Here is a 24920-nt window from a genome sequence, read left to right on the forward strand (position 1 = left end):
CCAGGTTGGTCTCGAACTCACAGAGATCCGCCTGCCTCTGCCTCCCGAGTGCTGGGATTAAAGGCGTGCGCCACCATCGCCCAGCTAGGAGTTCTATTATCATTATTATTATTGAAATATATTAATAAGTTTCTCTTGATAGCCCAGGCTGACCTGAAAATTACTACACAGGCTCTGAGTGGCCTTGAACTCATGGCAATTCTTCTGCTTTTCCCTCCCAAATTCGAGGATCACAAGTTTGAGTCACTATAACCAACTTGGAAATTGCTTTTCTTTTTTTTTTTTTTTTTTTTTTTTTTTTGGTTTTTCGAGACAGGGTTTCTCTGTAGCTTTGGAGCCTGTCCTGAAACTCCCTTTGTAGACCAGGCTGGCCTCGAACTCACAGAGATCCGCCTGCCTCTGCCTCCCGAGTGCTGGGATTAAAGGCGTGTGCCACCACCGCCCGGCAGAAATTGCTTTCCAATTAAAATTTCTGTAATCCCTTTCGAGATTAAAACACACACACACACAAAGGCCAATAAGATGCTGGAGCCATGATGACCTAAATTTAATCCTGGATCCCACATGGTAGCAGGAGAAAACTGACTGCTTAGAGTTGTCCTCTGACATCTACACATTCACTAAAGTATGTGAACATTCATACATACAAACACACAGACACACATGCTAAGTAAAGAATTTTAAATTATACAATATGTATTTTACTGAGTAAACAAAGTTACTCAGGAATTATTATTGGTAAATGTTTCATGTTTTCTCCCTTTTGGTTGTTTTTTAGTGATTTTTCCATATGCAACAGGAATTAAATGTTTAAATTGAAAGACCAGAAAAACAAACAAAAAAATAACATTTTCTCTACAACATTTGGAATTAAGGGAACGTTTTCCTAATTGACTGTACCATAAAAACAAGTTCTCACAACAATTAAAATCCCAGACATTCCGAACATTTTCCTTGTCCCAATGGAGAGACTAAAAGATAAGTTTGCAACTCTAAAATCTGCAGCTACAGATGCCCCTGTGGGAACATCATTATGAAAAAGGAACTTTGTTAGATTTTTGTTCAAACCACAACTTACCCCTCCAAAGTCAACTACTAATCATCCACAGTCTTCAGAGGCCTGTCAGTTCTAAATTTCCTTTCTTAAATTTTACTTATCTGTTTGTTTTTTGGAGCCAGAGTCTCACCATGCTGCCCCGAACAACCTGGAACTTGCTATGTAACCTAGGCTTGCCTTGAACTTGGGAGATTTGCCTGCCCCAGTCTCCCAAATGCTGGAATTAAAAGTGTGAGCCACAAAGGTCTTTTTTCTTTTAATCTTTATTTATTCTTATTTTATGTGCATTGGTGTTTTGACTGTATGTATATCCGTGTGAGGGTGTCAGAGCTCCTGGAATTGGAGTTACAGATGGTTGTGAGCTGCCATATAGGGGCAGGGAATTGAACTCAGGACCTCTGGAAGAGCAGCCAATGCTATTAACTGCTGAGCCATCTCTCCAGCCCCGTCCCCCTTCTTTGGAGAGGCTCTGGGACTTTTTTTTCATAGGTAGTACTGAATTAGCAATGAGACAACATTTTGAGACATCAAGAAATCCTTGGGTATATGGGTATACTAAGCTTCCTTGTACTACTATTTGACAGGTTAATTTTTCTTTTTCTTTATTTGTTCCTGAGACAGGATTTCTCTGTATAACCCAGGATGGCCTGGAACTCACAGAGATCAACCTGTCTCTGCCTCCTGAGTGCTGAGATTAAAGGTGTGCGCCACCCCCACCGGAAGACAAGTTCATATTTTAAAAACAGACAACAAGGCTAAAGTTCAAGCATGAGACCTCAGACACAACCCCCCCTTTCAAAGAGCACATTCTTGGCAGCTGTGTCACACCTCCAACTTGGAGAGTGTGGTGACTAACGCCCGAGGTCAGTCACACAGACACCTGGTCCTACGGACATGCAAACCTAGTTTAAAGGGCTTCATTTCTTTTCTATTAGGTTTCATATTGTCAGTCTTAATCTGATGCTTGGTCACTTTTTCCTACATTTCATTATTCCTGCTAGCCTTGTGCTGTCTGTAAACATGTTTCCCATATATTTATGGCATTAATAATATAAGCAAGGCCCCCCTCTCTCTTTCATCTTGTGAAAAGGAGTAAGTATGCTGCCAGAATCTGGTTTTTATAAGCATCCTGCCTCTTGGCCACTGTCTTCCTTTTTCATCTGTGACCACACTTTTCTTTGAAGTTTTTAAATGAATGCAATATTTTCCTATAGCCTTTTCTGCTGTATGGACTACACATTTGCAAAACAACTCAAGTATTTTCTTAGATTTCAAAGTAAAGCATGTGAGCATTGAAAATGAATAAATGAAAAGACATACTCCTTGTGGCTAATATCATTTCTAGGCTTACTCATAAAAACAGCTGAAAGGCTTTTTCAAAAGTTTGTCCATAAAAAAACACATTAAGTGGTTAGGGTCTCACTCTACTAAGTCAAGGAGACCTTGTTTTGAAGAACAGCATTAAGTCATCTACAAGAAGGAATACTTGAGAAGAACTGTGGACTTGGCTCTGGTCAGGGCCCTAACTGTTTCTGGGTAACAAGTGGGTGCTTATGGAAGCACAGTAACTCTTCCACAGCCTTTCAGTGCTGTTTACTTAGTAGAACCTATTTCCACAAACACTCCACTTGTTACGGGGACGTAACACTTTTTTAAAGACTGTAGAATGCTATGTGTAATGGGGCACACATTCTGGAAGAAAAGATTGTGAGTTACAGGGCAGGCTGAGCTATATAAGAAGATCCTATCTCAAAAAAGAAAAGAAAAAAGGCCAAACTTATCAGCCAAAATAAAAATAGCTATTGTTTCTTTTACAAGTGCCATGTTAACTCACATACAAGAGTTCATAGTAAGTCACCAGGGAGTAATGAAGTCTTAATTTAATATTTTGTCTTAAGCCACCTGAGACAATGGGTTAAAGCTTAAAGGCAATTCTTTCATTAGACTACAGCACAGGATCAACATCTTTAGAGAAACTAGATGATGGGATGGCAAGAGAAATTTGAAACAGCCTCTAAAGGCAGCACCTAAAGTGGCAAAGACACCTTGCCATGGTTCACTGACTTACATGCCGATCCGATCTTTCCAGACAGACGCTCTATGAAGTACTGAAGAGACTGACACAGAACTGATTGTTCTTAAAGACTACACTGGTGGCTCTGTAGAGAATGAACTGAACGAAAGGCCTCATCCAGCATGACTGCAGGGACTTGTCCTGACTAGGGGAGGCAAAGGAAAGAAATAACACATACGCAGAGAAAAAAAGAAATAACACATACACAGTGGGCCCTGGGTTCGGCTCCCAGGATGTTATGTAAATGAATGAATATTTGTAATTTAGAACATCAGATATAGGTACAGTCTTCTGTTTAAGTGCTGTATTGAAATTAACTGGAGAGCCGGGTGGTGGTGGCGCATGCCTTTAATCCCAGCACTCAGGAGGCAGAGGCAGGCGGATCTCTGTGAGTTCGAGACCAGTCTGGACTCTCGGATGGCGAAACCTCAGAACTGCAGCTCAGTGTGTTTATTACACACAGCACAGACAGGCAGGGTTACTGCAGACAGATAAACAAAGAAGCAGGGTTTGTGGTATAAGTTAACTTCAATAGGAGCATTCTCTGTAGGGAGCACTCTTCAGGCCATAAATGACTCAGGGGAAGAGGAAGAAGAGTTATGGAGGACATTTTCTATACACACTATCAATACATGCACATGGGCCTGAAGAAGGCTTTGACATCCCTCTGTGCTTTGAGCATCACTTTGGGAGCAGTGGTGGAAAAGGGAGGCTTTGCCATTGTCCCATGAGTCTGAGGCCATGTTCCTTGACAAACCTTTGTCTATGTCAACAGCACACATTCACTCAGGGCTTTCTCCGATCCCATTACTGTAAGATGGCAAAGGTAGAAGGAAAGAGACCAGTTAAGAAGCTACAGTTATCTAGGCAACAATTCTAGTCCAGTGGCTTAGATTACAAAGACGACTGGAAAGACAGAGAGATAGTTGTATTCAAGAGCTAATGCAGAGGTGTACTGTACTAAGACAACGATAACAAAACTGTTTTGATTTGCCTTCCTGTGGTCTGTTCCTAAAATCTACCATAAATGCTTAGATCAAAAACGAGGTACAGATGTCATCTGTTTTTTTTACCTTAAACTTAATAAGCAAGTGTCTTTGCTTCTATCACATTTTTTAAACCTTCCTCAAATTGATATACACTGACTTCCTGTAATAATTTTCAAATGTAAGCTATATCTCAGGTTACTACAGCTAATTCCTATCTGCTCTCTCTTTTTGAACAGATATCAGATATTCTAGTGGAGACAAGCAAGCAATTGAGTTCATGACTCTGAAGCTCAGAAGTGAGATGACCTAGAGCACATATAGTTTGTAAAGCTGCAGAGCTGGATGACATCACCTATACAGTGTGATATAGGACAAAGATCACAGCATCACACCAAGTGACAGCTTTGAAGATGGAGAAAAAGGATCACACCACCACACCGAGTGACATCTTCGAAAATGGGATTTCGGAGGGAATTCAGTCAAAGAAAGTAGGTGTTCTGGCAGACCATCGCAAAGCCCTCTGGATTTCCAATTTTCTCAGTCCTTGTCATGGATCCAATAAATTACCCTTTCCTAAAAGCTACTACATTCCACGGCACTGACCTACTCTTATTTCCTAGGCTGTTTGATTCCTGGGTATATGTATGTGCATGCGTACACGCACACAACCTGACCTTAAAGATATTGTTCATTGGGCTAGAGAGATGATTCAATGTTTAAGAGCACTGACTGTTCTTCCAGAGGACCCAGGTTCAAATCTCAGCACCCACATGGCAGCTCACAACTGTCTGTAACTCCAAGATCTGATAGCCTTACACAGACATACACACAGGCAAAACACCAAAGCACATAAAATAAAACACCAAAGCAGTAAATAAATTTTTTTTAAATATATTGTTTGTTCCTTTTGATGCTTCAACCATCAATTCTAAACTAGTAACTTCCAAATGGGTAGCTTGCTAGGGCATACTTATGAATATGTATTTTCTTGAACCTTTTAAGATACAAGAATTGGCCAGACGGTGGTAGTGCATGCCTTTAATTCCAGCATTTAGGAGGCAGAGGCAGGTGGATCTTTGTGAGTTCGAGGCCAGCTTGGCCTACAGAGTGAATTCCAGGATGCCAAGGCTACACAGAGAAACCTAGTCTCAAAACCAAAGATCCAAGAATCAATTTTCTTGGTGAAGTTTTTTAACTCAAATTAGTTTTTTAATTTTTATCTCTTAGTGAATATTATAATGGCTTTTATAAAAGTCCAATGACCCTCACCTATTATTTAACTCTAATTTTTTAAAAAGTATTATTATTATTATTACTATTACTATTATTGTGTGGGGGCAGGTGGGTACATGCGCCACAGCATGAAGGTCAGAGGGCAACTTTGTAGAGTTGGTTCTTTCCTTCCACATTTACTTTGGTTCTAATGATCAAATTAGGTGTCCAAGCTTGTGCAGTAAGTACCTCTGAACCATCTTTATGACAGACAGTGCTCACAGCAATGTTAATAAAATGATCCTGTATCTAAAAAGGAAATTTGGTTTAAGGAAATCAACAACTATAACTAAAAAAGCACTCTAAGGAGATGGAGATCTTTATTAAAGCTCTGTAGCTATGCTATATTTGCTATTTTGTTTCTATCAGCCCCAGCAGCGATTTGTGATACAAATTAATCAAATGGGGGTTAGGTGCTGAGGACTCAAGCTGAACAACTTTGGCTTAAACAACAGATGTCAGTAGGGAGAACAAGATGGAAAACAGCGGTTAAAAAAAAAGACAGGAAGTAGGATGATCTCTGGGGTCAAGTAGAAAGATTCAAGCCAAAAAAAAAAAAAAACCAACCAAACCAAACACCCAAAGGGGCTATCAGGCTTCAGTCATAGGTCTGTATCCGCTTATGCTACCCTGTCTTGAATCTAAATTCTTTGCTCATTTATATCAATCACTAGACTGTGTGTGAGTGCGAGTGCCCTGAGGCTGCAGGACACCTCTCCTTGCTACTCTGTAAAGCTTAAAATGCCTTGCCCAGAGAAGTATATTACTCTTTGAAGAAGTTGCTACAGATTCCTGTTCAATTTCTCTACCATTATCTCCGATTCCAAATTAATGGATGTTCTATGGTTTTTTATTAATGGGGTTTTACAGTGCTGGTGGGAAAGAACTAATATGGCGAAGCTTTAAATAAACTTTACTCATCTTTGACGATAAGAAACTACAATTCTTCTGACTACAACATAATTACGATAGATGACAATAAAAAAGCACATTCTATGAATCTTTTTCCTACTTATGTTTTTAGATGGGGCTTCACTGTCTGGCGCAGGGCTTGCCTAGAACTCCTAAATTTAAGTGATCCTTCAGCCTTAGCTAAGATGTTGCAGGGATGGCACTATAGCCACCAGAGCCCTCGCCTAGCACGCATAAAGCCTTGTGTTTGTCCCCTGGCACTCAGAAAACGGTTTCCCTTAGAAACATTTCTAGCTTCTCATCCCTTTTTATCTCTACAGTTGTTTTCATCTGAACCTCACTACTAGGGTGAAATGAGTTTCAACTACTTTTTGGGATGGAGGAGGAAGAATGCCAAGTGCTGACATAGTACATATCCTTATTCCAACTCTGTCCCTATCAGGTTGTTATCTTACCGACATTCTCTCCAGTCCCTGTGGTTGATTCACTTCTGAGTCACTCTCGTCTCATAAAACAATGTTTGATGGGGTAAAGTAAGTCAAGGATGAGTTTATTAAAACTATAAAACAACTGCACTAACAAATATGAATATATATGTGTATATAATGCATTAGTGTGTGTATCTATATCCCACACTTTTCCATATGCAGCTATACACAAACTGATTAAAACATGCCATGATCAGTAGTGAATACTTCTTAAGTATCTCTCCCCACTAGTTCGTTGTCTGAAGGGACCACATCGGAACATTTGCTAATATGACCCCACCATTAAGACTACTCTGTGAGTATTCTCCCTACAATCAGACTATTTGACTTAAATGTGTTCACTAGCTCTGCTTTCTCATTCTTTCAAAACCCAAGAGCCAAGTATAGATTCCAGTATTCGTTGACGGTTATTTCTCTCGCTTCTTCACATTTAAAAAGGCAGTGACAAATGACAGCACTCCCTCACTGTGGGCCAGACCTGGGGTTCTCAAGATGCTACTTTAATGGACACCTGAACATGACAGCTGCAACACTCGCTGTCATTCTCAAGTCCAACCACCTATGCGATATCACACCAGGTGCTGCGTCCGGAATTCCTACCCACAAGAGGGGTCAGCAATGCGTCTACCGAAAAATGGCCTTCTCCAACCTCAGCTCAGCTCCTACAGCAAAGAGCACGAATTCTTTCTACTTCAAAACAGAGACGTGCGTGTCTAAGCACGTTGAGACTAATAGATGACAGTCATTACACTCCGTAGACTTGGCAGGCAGGAATGTGTGTAGGTGGCCACTAACTTTATGGCGGGAGGGGGGGGTCCTTCAATCCTAGGACTCCCCTTCCCCAGCAACGCCAAGGAAAGCAGAGCCCCACACCCTCCGAGGCGCGGCGGGAGACTCTTGGGGGAGAGGACAAAAGACGCTAGCGGGTGAAGGCTCACCGAGGTCGGCGGCTGAGGGGCCAGGGAAGGCTCGGGGCTGACGTCCATCCTCTCGCCGCTGTCTGTCTCATCGTCCGCCATCTTAAGGGAAACGAATGCCCGCAGTTCTCGACCCCCGGCCGCGGGCGAGCGGAAACCTGTGGCCAGCCCGACGCGCCGGAGACGACACTTTTACGACGGCCCCTGAAGTCAGTTTTGTCGCAGCACCCGGAGCGGCTTCCGGTCGGCTTCCCGGAAGCAGGCTCCCGACCCGCCAGGGGCAGGTTTCCACCCCCTGGTGTTCAGTTCTGGTTTTCTCCCAGGCTGAGTCCCTAGGGAAGACCTTACTGTTGTGTCTTGAGATGACAAAACCGGGAGACCGAGTCCATTTGTCGGTAGAGGAAGACAAACTGGATACTACGCCCTTATGGAAAACAACGTGAAAAGAAGAAACGCCTAGAAACATTGAGGGGAAAAAAGTTGATGTTGGGTCCAGGGGGGTCGTGCAAAGATGGGGACAGACCTCCAAAGTCTAATAAACCAGAAGCAAACTTTATTCCAGAAACCAGGTTCCAGGAAAAACAGAAGCAAACTTAAAAATAAAAGATAAAAAAACCGCTGGGCACAGAAGCTTATCAGCTAGCTGAGACCACAGCCAGAGGTGGTGTTTGTTAGGCTGTGGCAAAAGGCGGGTTTCTGAACCCATCTTTTTATAGGAGGTACACCAAGCATTAGGTCTGAGCAAAGGAATTTTTACGATCTTGCCCCAACCAGTGGGCCAGTCAATGAGACCCTAAGCGAGGTGGGGGTGGGGGGGCGTGGGCTCTAATGTCAATGGGTAACTAGGCAGCTATCGTGAAATATGTTTCAGAGATTACAGTGAAAGTCACTAATTGCAAGAAAACAGATGTCTTTAGTAATTAGAAAACGGGACTGCTAGCAATATCAGAAAATTAATAGAATAATTGGTTCCTAGGCTGGGAACTTAGAAGACAGCAGGAAGTTCTTCACACTAACTCAAGGTACAACTCAGATATAGACTACCATACTTTATAACCTACATTATCAGAGCTCATCAGTCAACCTGTGTTTGTACCTTATCCACTGTCTCCTGGTACCTCCAGGCAGTGTATACTGGAGCCCCATTCCTCCCCTTTGATGGCGCCAGTTTCCTATAACAGAGACAGTGCCTAACCCAGAGGTTACATATCTCTGTCTCCTAAAGGTTAACTCAGTTCATATCTGTTGTTTATCAGGGATAGCCAGGATACTACTCTGAGTATGTAGAGAGAAGCGCTGACATTTTAAATAAAACAGCCAGTTGTAAAATGAAATGTCCTAAACTGATGGAGGCTTCTTAAGCCTCAGAGAAAATAGCTCACTGTGAATGATTGATCCTTGATCTGCTGAGAAAGCTGCTGACAGTCTGTTCTCATTCTCCTAGACTTATAACTCTATATTTCTTTATTTCTACATTCTTATTTCTGGAATTTACATTTTTATTTTTTTTTAATTCTTGGACTCTTCAGTTGACACAAACTGCCTATGTATACACTCATGCATCTAGATAGAAAGTATTCCAGGAAGAATCTAGGTTCTGAACCAGGAGGACGCACCCAAGGCCAAGACCAGGGTTGGAGGACAAAGATGATCAAGACCTAATTTGACATCATCTGGGTTTTTTTTCTTTTTTTTTTTTATATTTATTTATTATGTATACAATATTCTGTCTGAAGGCCAGAAGAGGGCACCAGACCTCATTCCAGATGGTTGTGAGCCACCATGTGGTTGCTGGGAATTGAACTCAGGACCTTTGGAAGAGCAGGCAATGCTCTTAACCACTGAGCCATCTCTCCAGCCCGTTTTTTTTTTTTCTTTTACAAAATGAATGACTCAGCTCGGCCTCTAATTCCACCTCGGCATTCCAACTGACAAATGTCAGTCACCTGACACCTTTTTAAATTAAAAAAAATTAATTTTACTGACTTAATTGTGTGTATGTATGTGGTGCATGCATGTGCCGTGAAACATATTTGGAGGTCAGAGGACAGTTTTCAGGGATTCGTATTCTGCCATCTCGCCTGCCATAAAATTTAAAAGTATTTTTTTTTAAAACAGGAATCCATATTAGGTCGAGTTTTCTTCATATACTCCAACCAAAACAACACATTACTATAAATAGAGACAGAACTAAATCACAGCTATCATCTATTAAACTAGAACTTAAGAAATTTGCAAAAATTAATCATTCCAATATTTGGGGTTTTGTTTACAGAGTTATTTTCTTCTTAAATGCAGTTTACTCCTGGTGTAATGGCACACACCTTTACACACTCTGAACTCAAGGCCAGCCAGGTCTACTCAGAGAGTTCTGCAGTTGGATATACGCAGTGAGACATTGTCTCAAGAAAAGAAAAAGGAGCCTAGCGGTGGTGGCGCATGCCTTTAATCCCAGCACTTGGGAGGCAGAGGCAGGCATATTGCTGTGAGTTTGAGGCCAGCCTGGTCTACAAGAGCTAGTTCCAAGACAGGCTCCAAAGCCACAGAGAAACCCTGTCTCGAAAAAAAAGAAAGAAAAGAAAAGAAAAAGAAAAGAAGAAAAAGGAAGAAAAAAGAAAAGAAAGAAAAGAAACGAAAAAGGGGAAAAAGAAATGAAAAATAAAAATATTGCTTATATAAATAATATTGGTTATTATGTTTAAATGGTTGTAAACCAGGCATGGTGGTTTACAACTATAGTGCTAGCTAGCATTTGAGAGGCCACATTAGGAAGATTGTTACAAGTTGGAGACCAGCAAAACTACAAAGTTCCAAGTCTAGCTGCAAAGTGAGGCCCTGTACCCCCAAAAAAAAAAAAAGCAGAACACATACTGGTTTACATAAAGCCCTGTATAAAAATATTTTAAACTAATTACCTGGGTGATGGTGGTACACATCTTTAATCCCAGGCCTGGGGATGGGAGCGGGTGTCGAGGCAGGTGGATCTCTGAGTTAAGGCCAGCCTGATCTCCAGAGGGAGTTCCAGGATAGTCTCCAAAGCTACAGAGAAACCCTGTCTCAAAAAACAAAACAAAAACAACATCAAAAATATAAACTGATTAAAAAGTTTCTCCTCTGCCTCTATTCTAATGCAGGGAAAAAGGCACACAACACCATGACCAGATTTTTAAAAATAATTGCTGAATTTTAATTGAGATTATTATTATATATAAAAAAGTGGGGTGTTCTTTTGTTAGCTTTTGTTTGTTTCTTTATCTCACTGTCTCCCTCTGGCCTGGAACTTGCTCTCTGCCACCATGCCCCGTTGAGTGTTTATGCTTTCTATAGAGCTCTCTCATGTTGGGTAAATTATTCATCCCTGGCAGAGATTCATCCTAGCTATAATGTAACTTTTCTCTCATAATTTTGTTTTGTTTTGTTTTTTGAAACAGAGTGTTTCTGTGTAACAGCTCTAATTGCCCCGGAACTCACTCTGTAGCCCAGGCTGGCCTCAAACTCACAGAGATCCGCCTGCCTCTGCCTCCCAAGTGCTGGGATTAAAGGTGTGCGCTACCACTGCTCAACTTATAACATTTTTCAAAAACTTGTGTCTTTTATTTCTACTCATAAACAAAATTAATTTATGTCATATGTCTTATATACTTTATAGACATAGCATGGATAATTTTGTCCATAAAACAAAGTTTCATGAATGAAAGTTTCTACTTGTTGGGGTGCATAGCCCAAGCAGGCCTTGAACTCCTGACCCTCATGTCTCTTACTTGCAAGTCAGATCATGTCTCTAATTTGCAAGTTATCTCCAGAATTTTACACACACACACACACACACACACACACACACACACACACACCCTGCAGATTGTTTGTAATATTTTTCTTTTGCTTTTTTTTTTTAAAAAAAAAAAAACAAAACATTTTTATAGGGCTGGAGAGATGGCTCAGGAGTTAAGAGAACTGTGGCTCTTCCAGGGGACATGAGTTCAATTCCCAGCAACCACAACCATCTGTAATGAGATCTGGTGCCCTCTTCTGGCCCGCAGGGATACACACAGGCAGAACACTGTACATAATAAATAAATGAATCTTAAAAACAAAAAAAGAGAAAAAATAAATCAACAGTCTGTAGTTGTTATTTTGTTTTTGGTTTTGTTTTTTGTTTTTTTTTTTTTTGAAACAGTGTTTCTCTTTATAACCCTGGAACTCATTCTGTAGACCATACCTCCTGAGCGCTAGAATTAAAGGTGTTCATCACTACCGCCTTGCTAAACATTTTATTTTTAGCACCTGAAGAGATGCCTCAGTGGTTAGGGGTTAAGATCCTTGCATAGGATCGGGATTCAGCTCTAAGCACCTACAGTCACAGCAATCTGTAACTCCAGTTCTAGGGGATGCAATGCTCTCTTCTGGCCTCCATGGGCACTGCACACTCGTAGTACACAGACATACAAGCAGGCAAAACATTGATACATAAAATAAAAACAAACGTTTTAAAAGATATTTTTGGTTTATTTATTTACTTTAATACACTGTTCTGCCTGCATGTATGCCTGCTGCCAGAAGAGGGCACCAGGTCTCATTATAGAAGGTTGTGAGCTGCCATGTGGTTGCTGGGAATTGAATTCAGCACCTCTGGAAGAGCAGCTAGTGCCCTTAATTTCTGAGCTATTTCTCCAGCCCAAAGCACTATTTGTATAAAAATATTTTTTTCAGGAGAGATGGCTTAGAGGTTAAGAGCACTAACTGCTCTTCCAGAGGACCCACGTTCAGTTCCCAGTACCCACATGGCAGCTCACAATAGTCCAGGGAACCCAACGCCCATGACAAACCACCAATGCAGATAAAAATACATTTTTTTTTAAAAAAAAAGCGCACTAAAAAGGAATTAAAAAATATTTTTTTTCTGAATACCAATACATAATAGAGTAGGTTAGATAAATTAAGGCCGGAACCAGAATCTAATTATCCTGCCCTCGGTCTATAGGAAATATTGGCAGGCGTACCACAGTGCTACAATATCATATAAATGAGTACACATAAAAGCAGGATAAGGAAAAAGATAATTTTCACAAGACATGAAATCCTGTGGGGGTTATGTTATTTCAGAAGGGGCCAGAGTGAGCCTCCGGTCGCTTTTGTATTTTAAGAGGCGTCCTCATACACACTTTGATTCTCACAAGCATGCTGCACGCACGGAAGGTATCTTTAACTTCGCTTTACAGGTGCCGAGGCCGCACCACGGAGGTCAGGGATGCCTGGCCCCGGAGGAGCCAGGTGACGCGCTGCCTCCCGGCCACCCCCTCGCTTGGCTCTTCCTGGGTCCTCACTACTTTGGCAAACGCCGGGGAGCGGGCGGCGGGGCCGCGGAGGCCGGGGCTGAGGCGACGAGCAGCCGTGGAGGTGGCGGCGGCCGGCAGGCGGCCTTAGAGGCCGGAAGTGCGGCCGGAGCGCACCGGGGCCGCGCCGCGATGGCGGGAGTGCTGGCCCTCCGGGTGGTGGCGGGGCTGGCGGCGGCGGCGCTGGCAGCCCTGCTGTTGGAGCACTACGGCCTGGCCGGACCCCCCTCGCCGCTGCCGAAGTCCCGAGACGCCCAGAGGCCGCACCCCGCCCCGGGATCCGGAGCCCACAACGTCTTCTGGGGTCTGCAGGTGACGCGGCGGGAGGCAAGGGACGGCGCGGGGGTGGGCAGCCCAGCCCAGCCCAGCAGGGGGCCTCGGTCGCGTGCCGACTGCTGGGTCAGCGCCCCGCTCGCTCCTTCCCTGGGGTTCCGTGGCGCATCTTTTTCTTTCCCTTTCCGCGCCCGAGAGCTGCTGGGCCACCCCTGTCGTTCCTGACTCAGATTGTGTGTCTCTGTCCAATGCCTGCTTTTGACAGATATCCGACATTCACCTGAGCAGGTTTCAAGATCCCGGCAGAGCATTGGACTTAGAGAAGTTCTGTTCGGAAACCATTGACATCATTCAACCAGCTCTTGTCCTGGCCACTGGTAGGGGGGATTCCTGTGTTGTGCTGTGCTGTGCTATGCTGTGCTGTGCTGTGGTGGTGATGTACTGTAGTTCTTGATGGTAGAATGGGCCGCAACTGTTGGCTTGAGGATGTTAGGAACAGGAACTCTGTGGACGCAGCTGACAGGAAGCCCTTTGAGCTACAGGCAAGGGGACTTTGTAATTGCCTTTACCAGTTGATACTAGAGTCAGGATTCAGGCTAATGCTTTGCCATCTCAAGGTTTTCTCAAAGCAGTAGGTATAAGGTGTGTGATGTGTTTATGACTAGGTGTTGTCTGCAATATATGTATCGCGCGCGCGTGTGTGTTGAGTGTGTGTGTATGTTGAGTGTGTGTGTATGTGTGTTGAGTGTGTGTTGATGGTGATGATGTACTGGCTGATGTCCCACTGAATTTGAGAATTAGGAAAAGCCCTTTAACCAGGAATCAAAAGTTCTCCTTTGTTGACTTAACGTTTTCTGTACAAAGAGGTTAACCTTATGTTTTCAGTTACTTTAAGGATTCAAGTTACTTCATCCCTTGGTAGTTTTCTAACTGCATTTCCTATACTCTTCCAGTCTATGCACAAGTGCTCCCAAAGTTTGGGGCAGAGAAAAAGGTCCAAGGTGTATTTGTGTTTTTTTATTGGATGGTTCAGTTGTCACTCTACTGAAACACGTCCACTGTTAAGATGAGGTATCAGTCCTCAGTAAGCCCCTGCTTCAGGTGTTCTGTTTGCTTTCAAAGAAATTTTGGCTTTTTTATAAATCATTTCTAATATCATAATAACCACATAAACACTTGTTAACTTATGATAATACAGCCCTTGCTGAGACAATCATATTGGTTTAAATGGCTCGCTTTGGGCATATGTGGACTCATAACTGATTTTATGTATGTGTGCTGAGTAGCTGAAGAATTTGTATTCCTTCGGGTGTGTGTTTGTCTGAGCCCCCCCGGAGTTTATTTTACAATGCAGTTCAATTCTGTGTAAACCCACAGGAGACCTGACAGATGCCAAAACAAAGGAACACTTGGGATCCAGACAACATGAGGTAGAATGGCAAACTTACCAGAGAATCCTGAAGAAGACCAGAGTCTTGGAAAAAACCAAGTGGCTAGATATCAAAGGAAATCATGGTAAAAGCCAAGAGCCAAATAAAATTGCACACACACACACACACACACACACACACTCCCTTCAGAAACATAGATTTTACTAGTTTAGATTATAAAGTTATAAAATGGGAACTAATAACGTAAAGTTAGATATAATGAAGGCCACATTTTTTTGTTTGTTTTTGGGTTTTTTGTTGTTGTTGTTCTGTTTTGTCTTTTGAGACAAGATTTCTCTAGAGCTTTATCCTGTCCTGGAACTTACTCTGTAGAACAGGCTGGCCTCGAACCCACAGAGATCCACCTGTCTCTGCCTCCCAAGGGCTGGGGTTAAAGGCATGCACCACCACCACCCAGCTAAAGACCACATCTCTTATACACAGCTGTAACATATGATATTAAAACTTCAGAGGCAAGTAGAACTCTGTGAGTTTGAGGCCAGCATAGTTTATATAGCAAATTGTAGGTCGGTCAGGCTCCATAGCAAGATCTTGTCTCAAAAGATAAAAAGACAAAAGAAAGAAAAGAAACAAAAAAAGGAAATCCAGAGGCAAAGGTAAGTGTATCTCTGTAAGTCTGAGGCCAGCTTGAGCTACAGAGCAAGTTTTAGGACAGGCTCCAAAGCCACGGAGAAATCCTGCCTTGAAAAACCAAAAAGAGAATTTAAAACATGTGAAAGTTAGTATGATGTTTTCCTCTTTACGAAGGAGAAAGAGTTCTTCAGAAATTATGGCTTATGCTGGATGGTGGTGGCCCACACCTTTTTAATCCCAGCACTCAGAAGGCAGAGGCAGGTGGTAGATCTCTATGAGTTCGAGACTAGTCTGATCTACAAGAGCTAGTTCCAGGATAGGCTCCAAAGCTACAGAGAAACCTTGTCTTGAAAAAAAAACTCAAAAAAATGTGTTTTTAAAAAATCCTACATTTTGTTAAGTGAAAAGAAACTAAATCTACATCTTCGTACTGTATGATTCCATTTATATGACATCTAGAAGATAAAACTATAAGCAGATGACAGATTGTAGTTGCCAGAGGTAGGGGTAGAAAGAGAAACTGACTTTAAAGACATTAAGAAAATTTGGGGTATGATTAAACTGCTTTATAGTTTGATTGTGGTCTTGGATATACCACTGTGTATTTGTCAAAATCCATAGACCTGAGATTGAGAAGCTAGCTCAACTAGTTGGCTCAACTAGTTGGTAGAGTGTTTGCCTTGTACGTGTGAGGCACTTGCTTTGATCCCCCGAACTGTGTACTGGGTGTGGCAACATTCCTGAGGTAGAGGTAAGAGCCTCACAACAGATTCCAGGTCATTCTCTCTAGAATAGGGAGTTCCGGACCAGCCTGGACTAAACAGACACTGTTAGAAGCACTTGTTATGAATGTGTAGAATTCATTTCCTTCTGCCTCTGTAACCCCATGATGAAAACAGAACAAGATGGGTAGAGTAGCACGTGCCTGTCATCCCAGCATAAGGAAGGCTGAAGCCGGATGAATGAGAGTTTGAGACCAACATGAGCTAGTTCCAGACAAGCAGCAACAGCAGTGTAGACTTAGAATTTTGAAACTGACTTGTTCTAAACAAAATTACAAAATACTATTTCTTCAGTATATTAGGTGCCTTAAAAGCTTCCAGGTAATCTGAGTTTGGTGAAGTTACTGTTCTTAAAATGTCCAGTTGAGCGACACTCTGCCATTTAAAGGGTTACAGAAAGTGTTGTGTTCTTATGTCATTGACATGTTTACATTTTTCTATTTTGCATAGGTGAATGTTTGCTTTTTTTTTTTAGATGCATATAACATTCCAAGCCTGGAGAGCATCACGAATTATTACAGGTACCTGAACTATCACAGTGCAGACTACTAAGTAGGATCTGTCAGAAGGAGGGTCAGTCCAGTCAATGAATGAGTGGAATCTTTGTTTCCAAGACAGGCTTTCTCTGTAGCTTTGTTGCCTCTCCTGGAACTCACTCTGTAGATCAGACTGGCCTTGAACTCACAGAAATCTGCCTGCTTCTGCCTCCTGAGTGCTGGGATTAAAGGCTTGCACTACCACTGCCCAGCGAATGAAATCATTTTTAAAAGATGAAATTTCTGTTTAAAGAATTTTTGATAATTTAGAAAATGAGCTATCATGTATGTGTGTGTACATGTGCATGCGTGCACACGAGCACATATCTGCATGTGTGTTACAATCAGTCCGTTTTTAAAAATATTTTTCTCTGCTTTGATTCTTTTTAGATCTCGCCATGTTCCCCATGTTAGTCTGAACTTCTAATTCTCCTTCCAGCCTCTCATGCTAAAAGTATGAGCCACCACGCTTGGCTCTCTCTTTTCCTTTCTCTCTCTTTCTCTCTGTTTCTTTTTTTGTTTCTTACTAAGTAGATCAGGCTGGTTTGGAACTCACCTCCACCTCTTCCAGCCTCCACCTCAGAAATGCTGGGATTAGGGGCGTGAGCCGCCACACCCAGCTTCCTTTAATTTCTTTGGTTACAACTGGGACAAAGTAGAAGTCCTTTGGAGGAGTGTTAGTAGGTGGACTGCTGAGGTCAGTGGGATTTCAGAAAACTGAGATACTGTCAACCTCTGGAGTGGCCAGAAAGACCACCGGTCACCCATGACTGCTTTATCCTTTCCTCTGATTAATATCAACATTACATTTTCTTCATATGTCATGAGTGTGACTTCACCTGGGAACCTCTGTGTTAGAAGCAGTCCCTACGTTTCAGTGTGCTGGGATACTTCTTTTGGTCACAATTTCACTTTCAGTTCCGGCTATTGAGGAGATTTATTGTGCTTTGTCATTTAATCGAGCACTAGGTGTTCTTCAAGAGCTCTTCACTAGCTGTGTGGTCTCAGGGATAGAAGAGCTATCAGGGCCCCTGCCTCCAAGGAACTTATGTTCTGGTAATACTAAAAGGAAGGAAGATGTGTCAGGACAGCATTAGAAAAGAATGTGAAGGGATGGCTGATGAAATGCTGCCTTGCTTCACGTGCGAATCATTACAGGAAGTGAGGAAAGGTAGAGGTCGTCACAGGGTGGACACAGCGAAGGCCTTGAAAAGGGAGTGAAATGTTCTTAAGAGATGGGTTGTGGCTGCAGGTCTGTTCCATTGCTTTTCAAACGTGAGTGTGCAGAATAGCTGCCAGGTTAGACTTTTAATAAAGAGTCCCTTGTTTTTCTCCAGGTGTTTGTTGTAGTGGATATTGACCCCACGGCCTTGTGCAAGCTGGGCACGATAGCACACACCTTAAATCCCAGCTCTCAAGAGGTAGAGGCAGGCAGATTTCTTTGAGTTTGAGGCCAACCTGATCTACATAGTGAGTTCCAGGACAGCTAGGGCTACACAGTGAGACTCAGTCTCCACACATTCACACACACAAAAAGAAGAAGAAGAAGAAGAGGAGGAGGAGGAGGAGGAGGAGGAGGAGGAGGAGGAGGAGGAGGAGGAGGAGGAGGAGAAGAGAATAAAGAAAAAAACCCCACCAAAACCCAGTAAATTAATTAATGAAAAAGAAAGTCATATTTCTTTAGCATGGCTTAAAGTGATTCTGCCATCCTAGGGGTGATCTCTTGGTCAGGTGATTGGCCTAGTCCAGTTGGAATGTTAGGTCTCTGTCCAGACCAGAGATTGTATTATTTTGACTAGAAGTCTTTTCTTGACGCGCTTTTATTACAATTCTAACATGAAGCCCACTCTTTCTATCATTGCACTAAAGCCTTTCTGTCTGTATCTTTTAGGAAATATTCTGCTGTGCGGAAGGACGGCTCTTTCCATTATGTGCACAGTACTCCCTTTGGCAACTATTCTTTCATCTCTGTGGATGCCACCCAAAGGCCAGGGCCTAAGAGACCCTATAATTTCTTTGGAATTTTAGATGAGGTATGAGTTGAAAAAATTCACTTCCCTTTTTAGCTTACCTGTTTTTGTTTTTTCTTGAATATATTTGGACCGTTTAGTTACCTGAAGTAAACATGTTCTTATCTAGATATGTTCCAGAAAAATTTTACTGCTATTACAGATATGTCTAGGAGCTACTAGCTGCTTCAGAATTGTTACTGCTGTCTCTATTCTTACCCGAAAGTTGGGAAGGGAGCACCATACTCTTTATATTTATCTATCAAGTGTTTTTTGAATATGTATTAAGTATAGGCTATATTCAGCAAGCTACAGGGCCTATAGCTTAGTATATTATATGTTATATTGTTGCCAATATTATTTAGTAGTCTATATTTTTTTATAATAAGAGAACAACTTAAACATTTTGGCAAGGCTAAGAACCTGAGAATCTGAGAAGCTCTTGCTATGTCTTAGCACAACAAATGCCAGTTTCTTATTTGATGAGCACATGCTCTTACATGAGACACATGCACCTGCTTAGAAGAGTAAAAGGAGCTAAGATCAAGTAAGTTCCTGGGTGTGTCATCTAGTATCAGAGCATGTGACCAGTTCAGAAAACTGTAGCAAGTGCAGAGTTCGTCAGGCACTGAAAGAGCTAAAAGAGGTTCAGAGTTATGTGAAGGTTCTAGAAGTAAAGAATACAGGATACAGTTATATTTCATTTCCTAGTCACCAAGTGCCTTTAGTGAGCTGGTGAACTAGTATTTTTTCTTAGAATAGAGTTTTAAATATACAATGCACAGATCAAGTACATAAAAATCAATTGTGGTGTTACCTAATGCAGAATGCCTGGTCTTCTCTTAATTTAGATTTTTTTAATTTTGTCTTATTTGTATGAGTGTTTTGCCTACATATATGTCTGTATACCGTGTGCATGCAGTGCCCATGGGAATCAGAAGCGGGCACGAGATCTTCTGGAACAGGAGTTACAAATGGTTGTGGTCCATCATGTGGGTGCTAGGAACTGAACTCAGTTCCTCTTCAAGAGCAGCCAGTGCTCTTAACCACTGAGCCATCTCTCCAGCCCCTGAGTCTCCCTAGACTTACCCCAATTTTACCAAATTAGAAAGGGTAAGGGCCCAGAAATTCATTTCTGTATGCATGTTATAGATATTATAAGTACATATTCTGTATGTGCAAATTATGTTTTGAAATCAGTGTCATGAGATGTTTTAAATACAATGAAATATACTAATTTTAAGTGTTTGAAGAATTTACAAATGTATATGCTGTTTTAACTTTCTCTCAGTCAAGATTTAGGACCTGTCTACCACCCTAGAAAGTTTTCTTGTAGAATCTGTCTTTATTCTGATGGTACAAGTGATTGATTTTCTATCAGCATGGTTTTATTTATTCTAAATTTTTAGGTAAATGTGATCCTACAGTATGCATTCTTGGGTTTGGCTTCTAATTCTCAGTGTGATGCTTCTGAGATGTGTGTCTGTGGTTGTGGCCATCCGTAGCTTTTCCCTTTTTACTGCTGAGTATTCCATTATGTGGGTATTTTATTTTGTTGGAGTTTCTAGTATTTGACTATATTGAATAGAGACATTAAGACATTTAGGTTTGTCGGTGGACATATAACATGTGTATGTTTTAGACTTTTGGCTTAGTGTTTCTTTTAGAAATTGTGATATAGCAGTACACAAAACTAAAAAGATTAGTTGTCTCATTAAGGGGAAAATTATTCTCCCCCATTCCTGACACTGGGGATTGAACCCAGGACCTCGTGCTTGCTGCTAGGAAAAAGCTCTACCCCTGAGCCACACTCCTAACCCTGCAAACAGTGACTAACTTATTCTTCAGTTTCATATGCATCAAATGCAGATGGTGCTTGCTCTGCTCACTGCAGTCATCTCAGAATGGAGTATAATGTGAATGAACACGGTTCAAACTGATAGAGATCTATTCAGGTCATGACCTACTAGAATTGGGCCACATAGACAATGTGATTATTGTTATAAACTTTAGGGGAAATGTTTGACCTGTCTGGCATTGGATTTTTCTCCCATTTCAGAAACAGATGGAGGAACTCTTATCGTTCTCCAAAAAAAGTAGTCAGAGCAACCAGACAATTTGGTTTGGACACTTTACAACATCTACTATCCTTTCTCCGTCCCCGGGGATCCGGACAGTAATGAGGTAAGGCAGGTTCTAGAATCTGAACTGGTCATTTCCAATTGCTGAATCCACTTGCTTTTCTGAAGAGACTCTCTTACTGATTTGGCAAACAGGTTGTCTTTGTTCATTCATTCTGTTTATTTTTCATTGTTTAGTTCGGCCACAGCTTATTTGTGTGGGCACCTCCACACTCTTGGTGGACTGATGCCTGTTTTACATACTCGTCACTTTACGGGCACTTTGGAACTTGAGGTGGGAGACTGGAAAGACAATAGAAGGTAAGGAAGCCTCCCTGCAAATGAAGTTTACACACATTTGCTAAAACAGTGACACTTTATTTGTTGGGTTATCCCAGGAAAAACTTATGATAATTCTGTTGTTTTGGTTTGTTATTTTGTTTTTTTTTTAAGATTTATTTATTTATTTATTATGTATACAACATTCTGCCTCGATGTATGCCCGCAGGCCAGAGGAGGGCGCCAGATCTCAGTACAGATGGTTGTGAGCCCCCATGTGGTTGCTGGGAATTGAACTCAGGACCTCTGGAAGAGCAGCCAGTGCTCTTAACCTCTGAGCCATCTCTCTAGCCCCCTTGGTTTGTTATTTTGAAGAATAGTTCTAACTATGTAGCCTAGGCTAACCTTTAATCCTTCTGCCTCTGTCTCCTGAGTGCTAGAATTAAAGGCGTGTGCCACCACCAGGCTAATAAATTCACACACGTCTCAATTTCTTTGCTTGTTGCTGTGATAACACTCTGATGAAGCTACTTAGGGGAGAAAGTTGATTCTGGCTCAAAGTGACAGTCCACCCTGCTGAGGAAATCAAGGCAGTAGGAGTCAGAAGTAGCTGATTACATCGTGTCCACAGTCAGGAAAAGAGCAGAATGCTCAGCTCCCTTCACTTACGTCATCCCTGAACCAGTCAGGAAATGGCACCCACAATGGGGTGGGAGTGGGAGTTCTTCCCTCTTTATTTAACAAAATCAAGTTATTCCCCCCCAGATGCCCAGAAACCCATCTCAGGTGACTCCAGGTCTTGTCAAGCTGTCGGTTAATGTGTCTCTAGCAATCTTTTCCATTATGTAAAACCTTGTTACAACAGTGATTTTTTTTTAATTAATTACTTTATTTTTTATTAGAAATATTCATTTTATTTTATGTGGGTGTTTTGCCTGCATGTGTGTATGTGCACCATGTGCATGCATGGTGCCTGCAGAGGTCAGAAGGGGAACAGATCTCCTGGAACTGGAGTTAGGGATGGTTGTGAACCACCATGTGGGTGCTGGGAACTGAACCCAGGTCCTCTGCAAGAGTAGCAAGTGCACTTAACCACTGAGCCATCTCTCCAGCCCCTCAAGCACTGATGTTTACCATCATTATGCCATGTAAACTTTAAGAGATGTCTATTAGAATGAGGCACATAGCCCCTAACTGGCCTGATACTGGCTGTGTATGTATACTAGGCCAATGTAGAAATACTTGTGCTTCCTGAGTGCCGGGACCAAGACATACACAACCATGTGTGTTTTTTTTTTCTTTTTCTATCTTTTTTTTTTTTTTTGAAAGCATGGTTCAGGCTAGCCTAAAACTTACTCTTTAGCCTAGACTGGCCTCACCATCCTTTTGACTAATCCTTTCAAGGATTGGGTCTACAGATAAGAGCCGCCACATTTGGGTTACTATGTAGTTTTAAACTCCATTGTTCATAAGAATTGTGGGGGAAAAAAGAATTGTGAAAGAGTTTAACGGTGTCCAAATCTCACCATTAAAAACGTTATCGGTGTGGGCTGGTCTGTGGACCAAACTCTCAGGTGCACTGGAACTAGATTTTTTTTCCCTTGAATTTTGTGCCTGACCTTCTAGTTATTGCTGTCATAGCAATTTAAATTCTTCAACTAAATGAGAGTTCATACTTGATATAGCATTGTTGGTGGAATGAAGAATACCTGATCTTGGGCTTATGATGTTTGAACCCTAGGTTCAAAACAACAGTGTAATAGTGCTGTCTAGAATAAAGTGAACCGAGTTAAAAAGCTTTAAAATCAAAGAGTACAGGCCTTGTTCTGGGACATTTTAGAGTCATTAGCTCAGTGAGAGGCCTGCTGACCCGCCGGTGGGAAAGACAAAGCTGCGGGAAAGAGGGAAGAGCCTGGACAACCCCACCCTGCACCAGTGGTTTCTACATTTGTTCTGTGTTTATCCTCAAGTCTCTCCCTCTCTTTTTGAGACAGGGTCTCCTGTATCCCAGGCTAGCCTTGTAGCTCACTAGCTATCCCAGGATGACCACAAACGTCTGATCCTCCTGCCTCTACCTCCTGAGTGTCACACGTGGGTTTGGACCCCAGAGCTCCCTGTACGCTAGGCAAGTGCTCCACCACTACATCCTTAGCCCACTCAAGCTCAGAATGAGAAGTAACTAAACTCCCTTACTCTCCTCTGGCCTCCAGGTACCGGATCTTTGCCTTTGATCACGACCTTTTTAGCTTTGCAGACGTAACCTTTGACAAGTGGCCCGTGGTTCTTATCACCAACCCTAAATCACTCCTCTATAGTTGTGCCAAACATGAACCACTAGAAAGGCTCTTCCATTCAACACACATCAGGTATGTTTCAGTGTTTCAGAATTTACTTTCACTTTGAGATGGGTGAAGAATAAGTCATTGTGATTCTATTCCCATGTAAAAGCTAGGGGATGTCCCACTTCTGTTTTTTTCAACAGCTACACATGTAAACTGTGTTCACTGTTTCATCCCATTCAATATATATATATATATATATATATATAATATACACATATATACATACATACATATATAAATAAATAATTTGGGAGTTGGGACTTGAACCGGGGCCTCACGCATATCAGGCATATGTTCTACCACTATTTCTAATCCCCTAAAATGTAATTTTTAAAAAAGATGATAAAATCTTTTAAAATCATCCAGAAACTCTTAAGCCAATCATTATGAAAGACCCCCGGAGTGGGGAGACTCTCACTCAAGTCTTGGGATAACATAACCCCCCAGAAACTCACGAGAGACCGTCCTTGCTGCAATCATACGAGCATTTATTGACAGGACAGGAACCAGTGCACTGGGGCCCCAAACTCATTTCCCACGCAGGAGTAGAGTTGGACCCAAATAGCAGGGAGAAGGGGTATTTAGGGGAAGAAATCACTACCCAAAGGGGGTAGGGAGGGCGTCATTGGAAAATTTCGAAAATACCAGTGATCATTACAATGGGGCAACTCCCCGTTTCTCAAGATTATTCTCAAGATTATAATCTAACTTTATGGTCAGCTAGTTCCTGGAACAGAGTCGCTGAACCTGCTAACCTAGATTTTTGGTTCTTCTCTCCCTGCTAGATTTTTTTGGTTCTATTTTTCCAGCTAGATTTTTTTTGGCTCTATTCTTTCTGCTAAAGGGGTCTGGATTTATTCGGGTCTTTTAATTATTTTTTGTATATTTTATTCCAGTCTTTCTATTCGCGTGTTTACATTGCTACAACCATAACATATTAACTTATAATCTATACTTATTTATTCATTTTTATTAATTATTTGCAGGGCTGGGGATCAAATTAAGGCCTTATATGTTATAATCCACAGCAGAAAGTTGCAGTCCACCACAAATGTAAGGACAAATGAGAGCCCTTTCTTTAAGCCTTAGACCAAGGCTTTTGCTATGAAGAATGCTAGGAGAGTAGGGTTTATAAGTCAAAACCACAATTGTACCCTAGCAGAGGCAAGCAGGGGGTCAAATGTTGCAAAGCCTTCAGTTCCCTTTATTAAAACAACACTGTGGCTGCCTGGGATTAGTCTGCTCAGTGGGATGTGCTTGGTGGGGGTTGGGGAGCTGGGTGTGTGTGGGGTGAAGCACAGGAGGGAGCTAACTGAAAAAGGACAGAGCTACTTTGGGGCATTTCAGTATTCCAATGAGGCAGCTGCTCTGCCACAAAACTATGCCTCAGCCCCACATATTCTACTTTTAGACATTTGTATTATACATCAGGGTTCCTCCACCCCCTGTTTTGCTAAATAACCTGCCAAAAGAATAGGTTGTATAATCCTGATGAAATTCAAAATATAGTTTA

The 24920-nt window shown here is 41.9% G+C and overlaps 2 protein-coding genes across 2 annotated transcripts in view; one reads left to right on the forward strand and one right to left on the reverse strand.

The window, feature by feature from the left end:
- The window catches only part of Ubr1 (ubiquitin protein ligase E3 component n-recognin 1), a 129508-nt gene extending 121571 nt beyond the window's left edge, over positions 1-7937 (reverse strand). Inside the window, exon 1 of the mRNA XM_075961904.1 lies at positions 7731-7937. Within this exon, the coding sequence (XP_075818019.1) occupies positions 7731-7811 (81 nt within the window). The 5' untranslated portion in view covers positions 7812-7937. The remainder of the gene's footprint in view (positions 1-7730) is intronic.
- Positions 7938-12821: 4884 nt separating this feature from the next.
- The window catches only part of Tmem62 (transmembrane protein 62), a 32108-nt gene continuing 20009 nt past the window's right edge, over positions 12822-24920 (forward strand). Inside the window, exons 1-8 of the mRNA XM_075961905.1 lie at positions 12822-13354; positions 13581-13692; positions 14693-14830; positions 16597-16642; positions 18549-18690; positions 20726-20850; positions 20985-21107; positions 23276-23431. Coding sequence (XP_075818020.1) covers positions 13175-13354; positions 13581-13692; positions 14693-14830; positions 16597-16642; positions 18549-18690; positions 20726-20850; positions 20985-21107; positions 23276-23431 — 1022 coding nt within the window. The 5' untranslated portion in view covers positions 12822-13174. The remainder of the gene's footprint in view (positions 13355-13580; positions 13693-14692; positions 14831-16596; positions 16643-18548; positions 18691-20725; positions 20851-20984; positions 21108-23275; positions 23432-24920) is intronic.

The sequence above is a fragment of the Microtus pennsylvanicus genome, chromosome 2 (assembly GCF_037038515.1).
Source record: "Microtus pennsylvanicus isolate mMicPen1 chromosome 2, mMicPen1.hap1, whole genome shotgun sequence".
Classification (NCBI taxonomy): Eukaryota; Metazoa; Chordata; class Mammalia; order Rodentia; family Cricetidae; genus Microtus; species Microtus pennsylvanicus.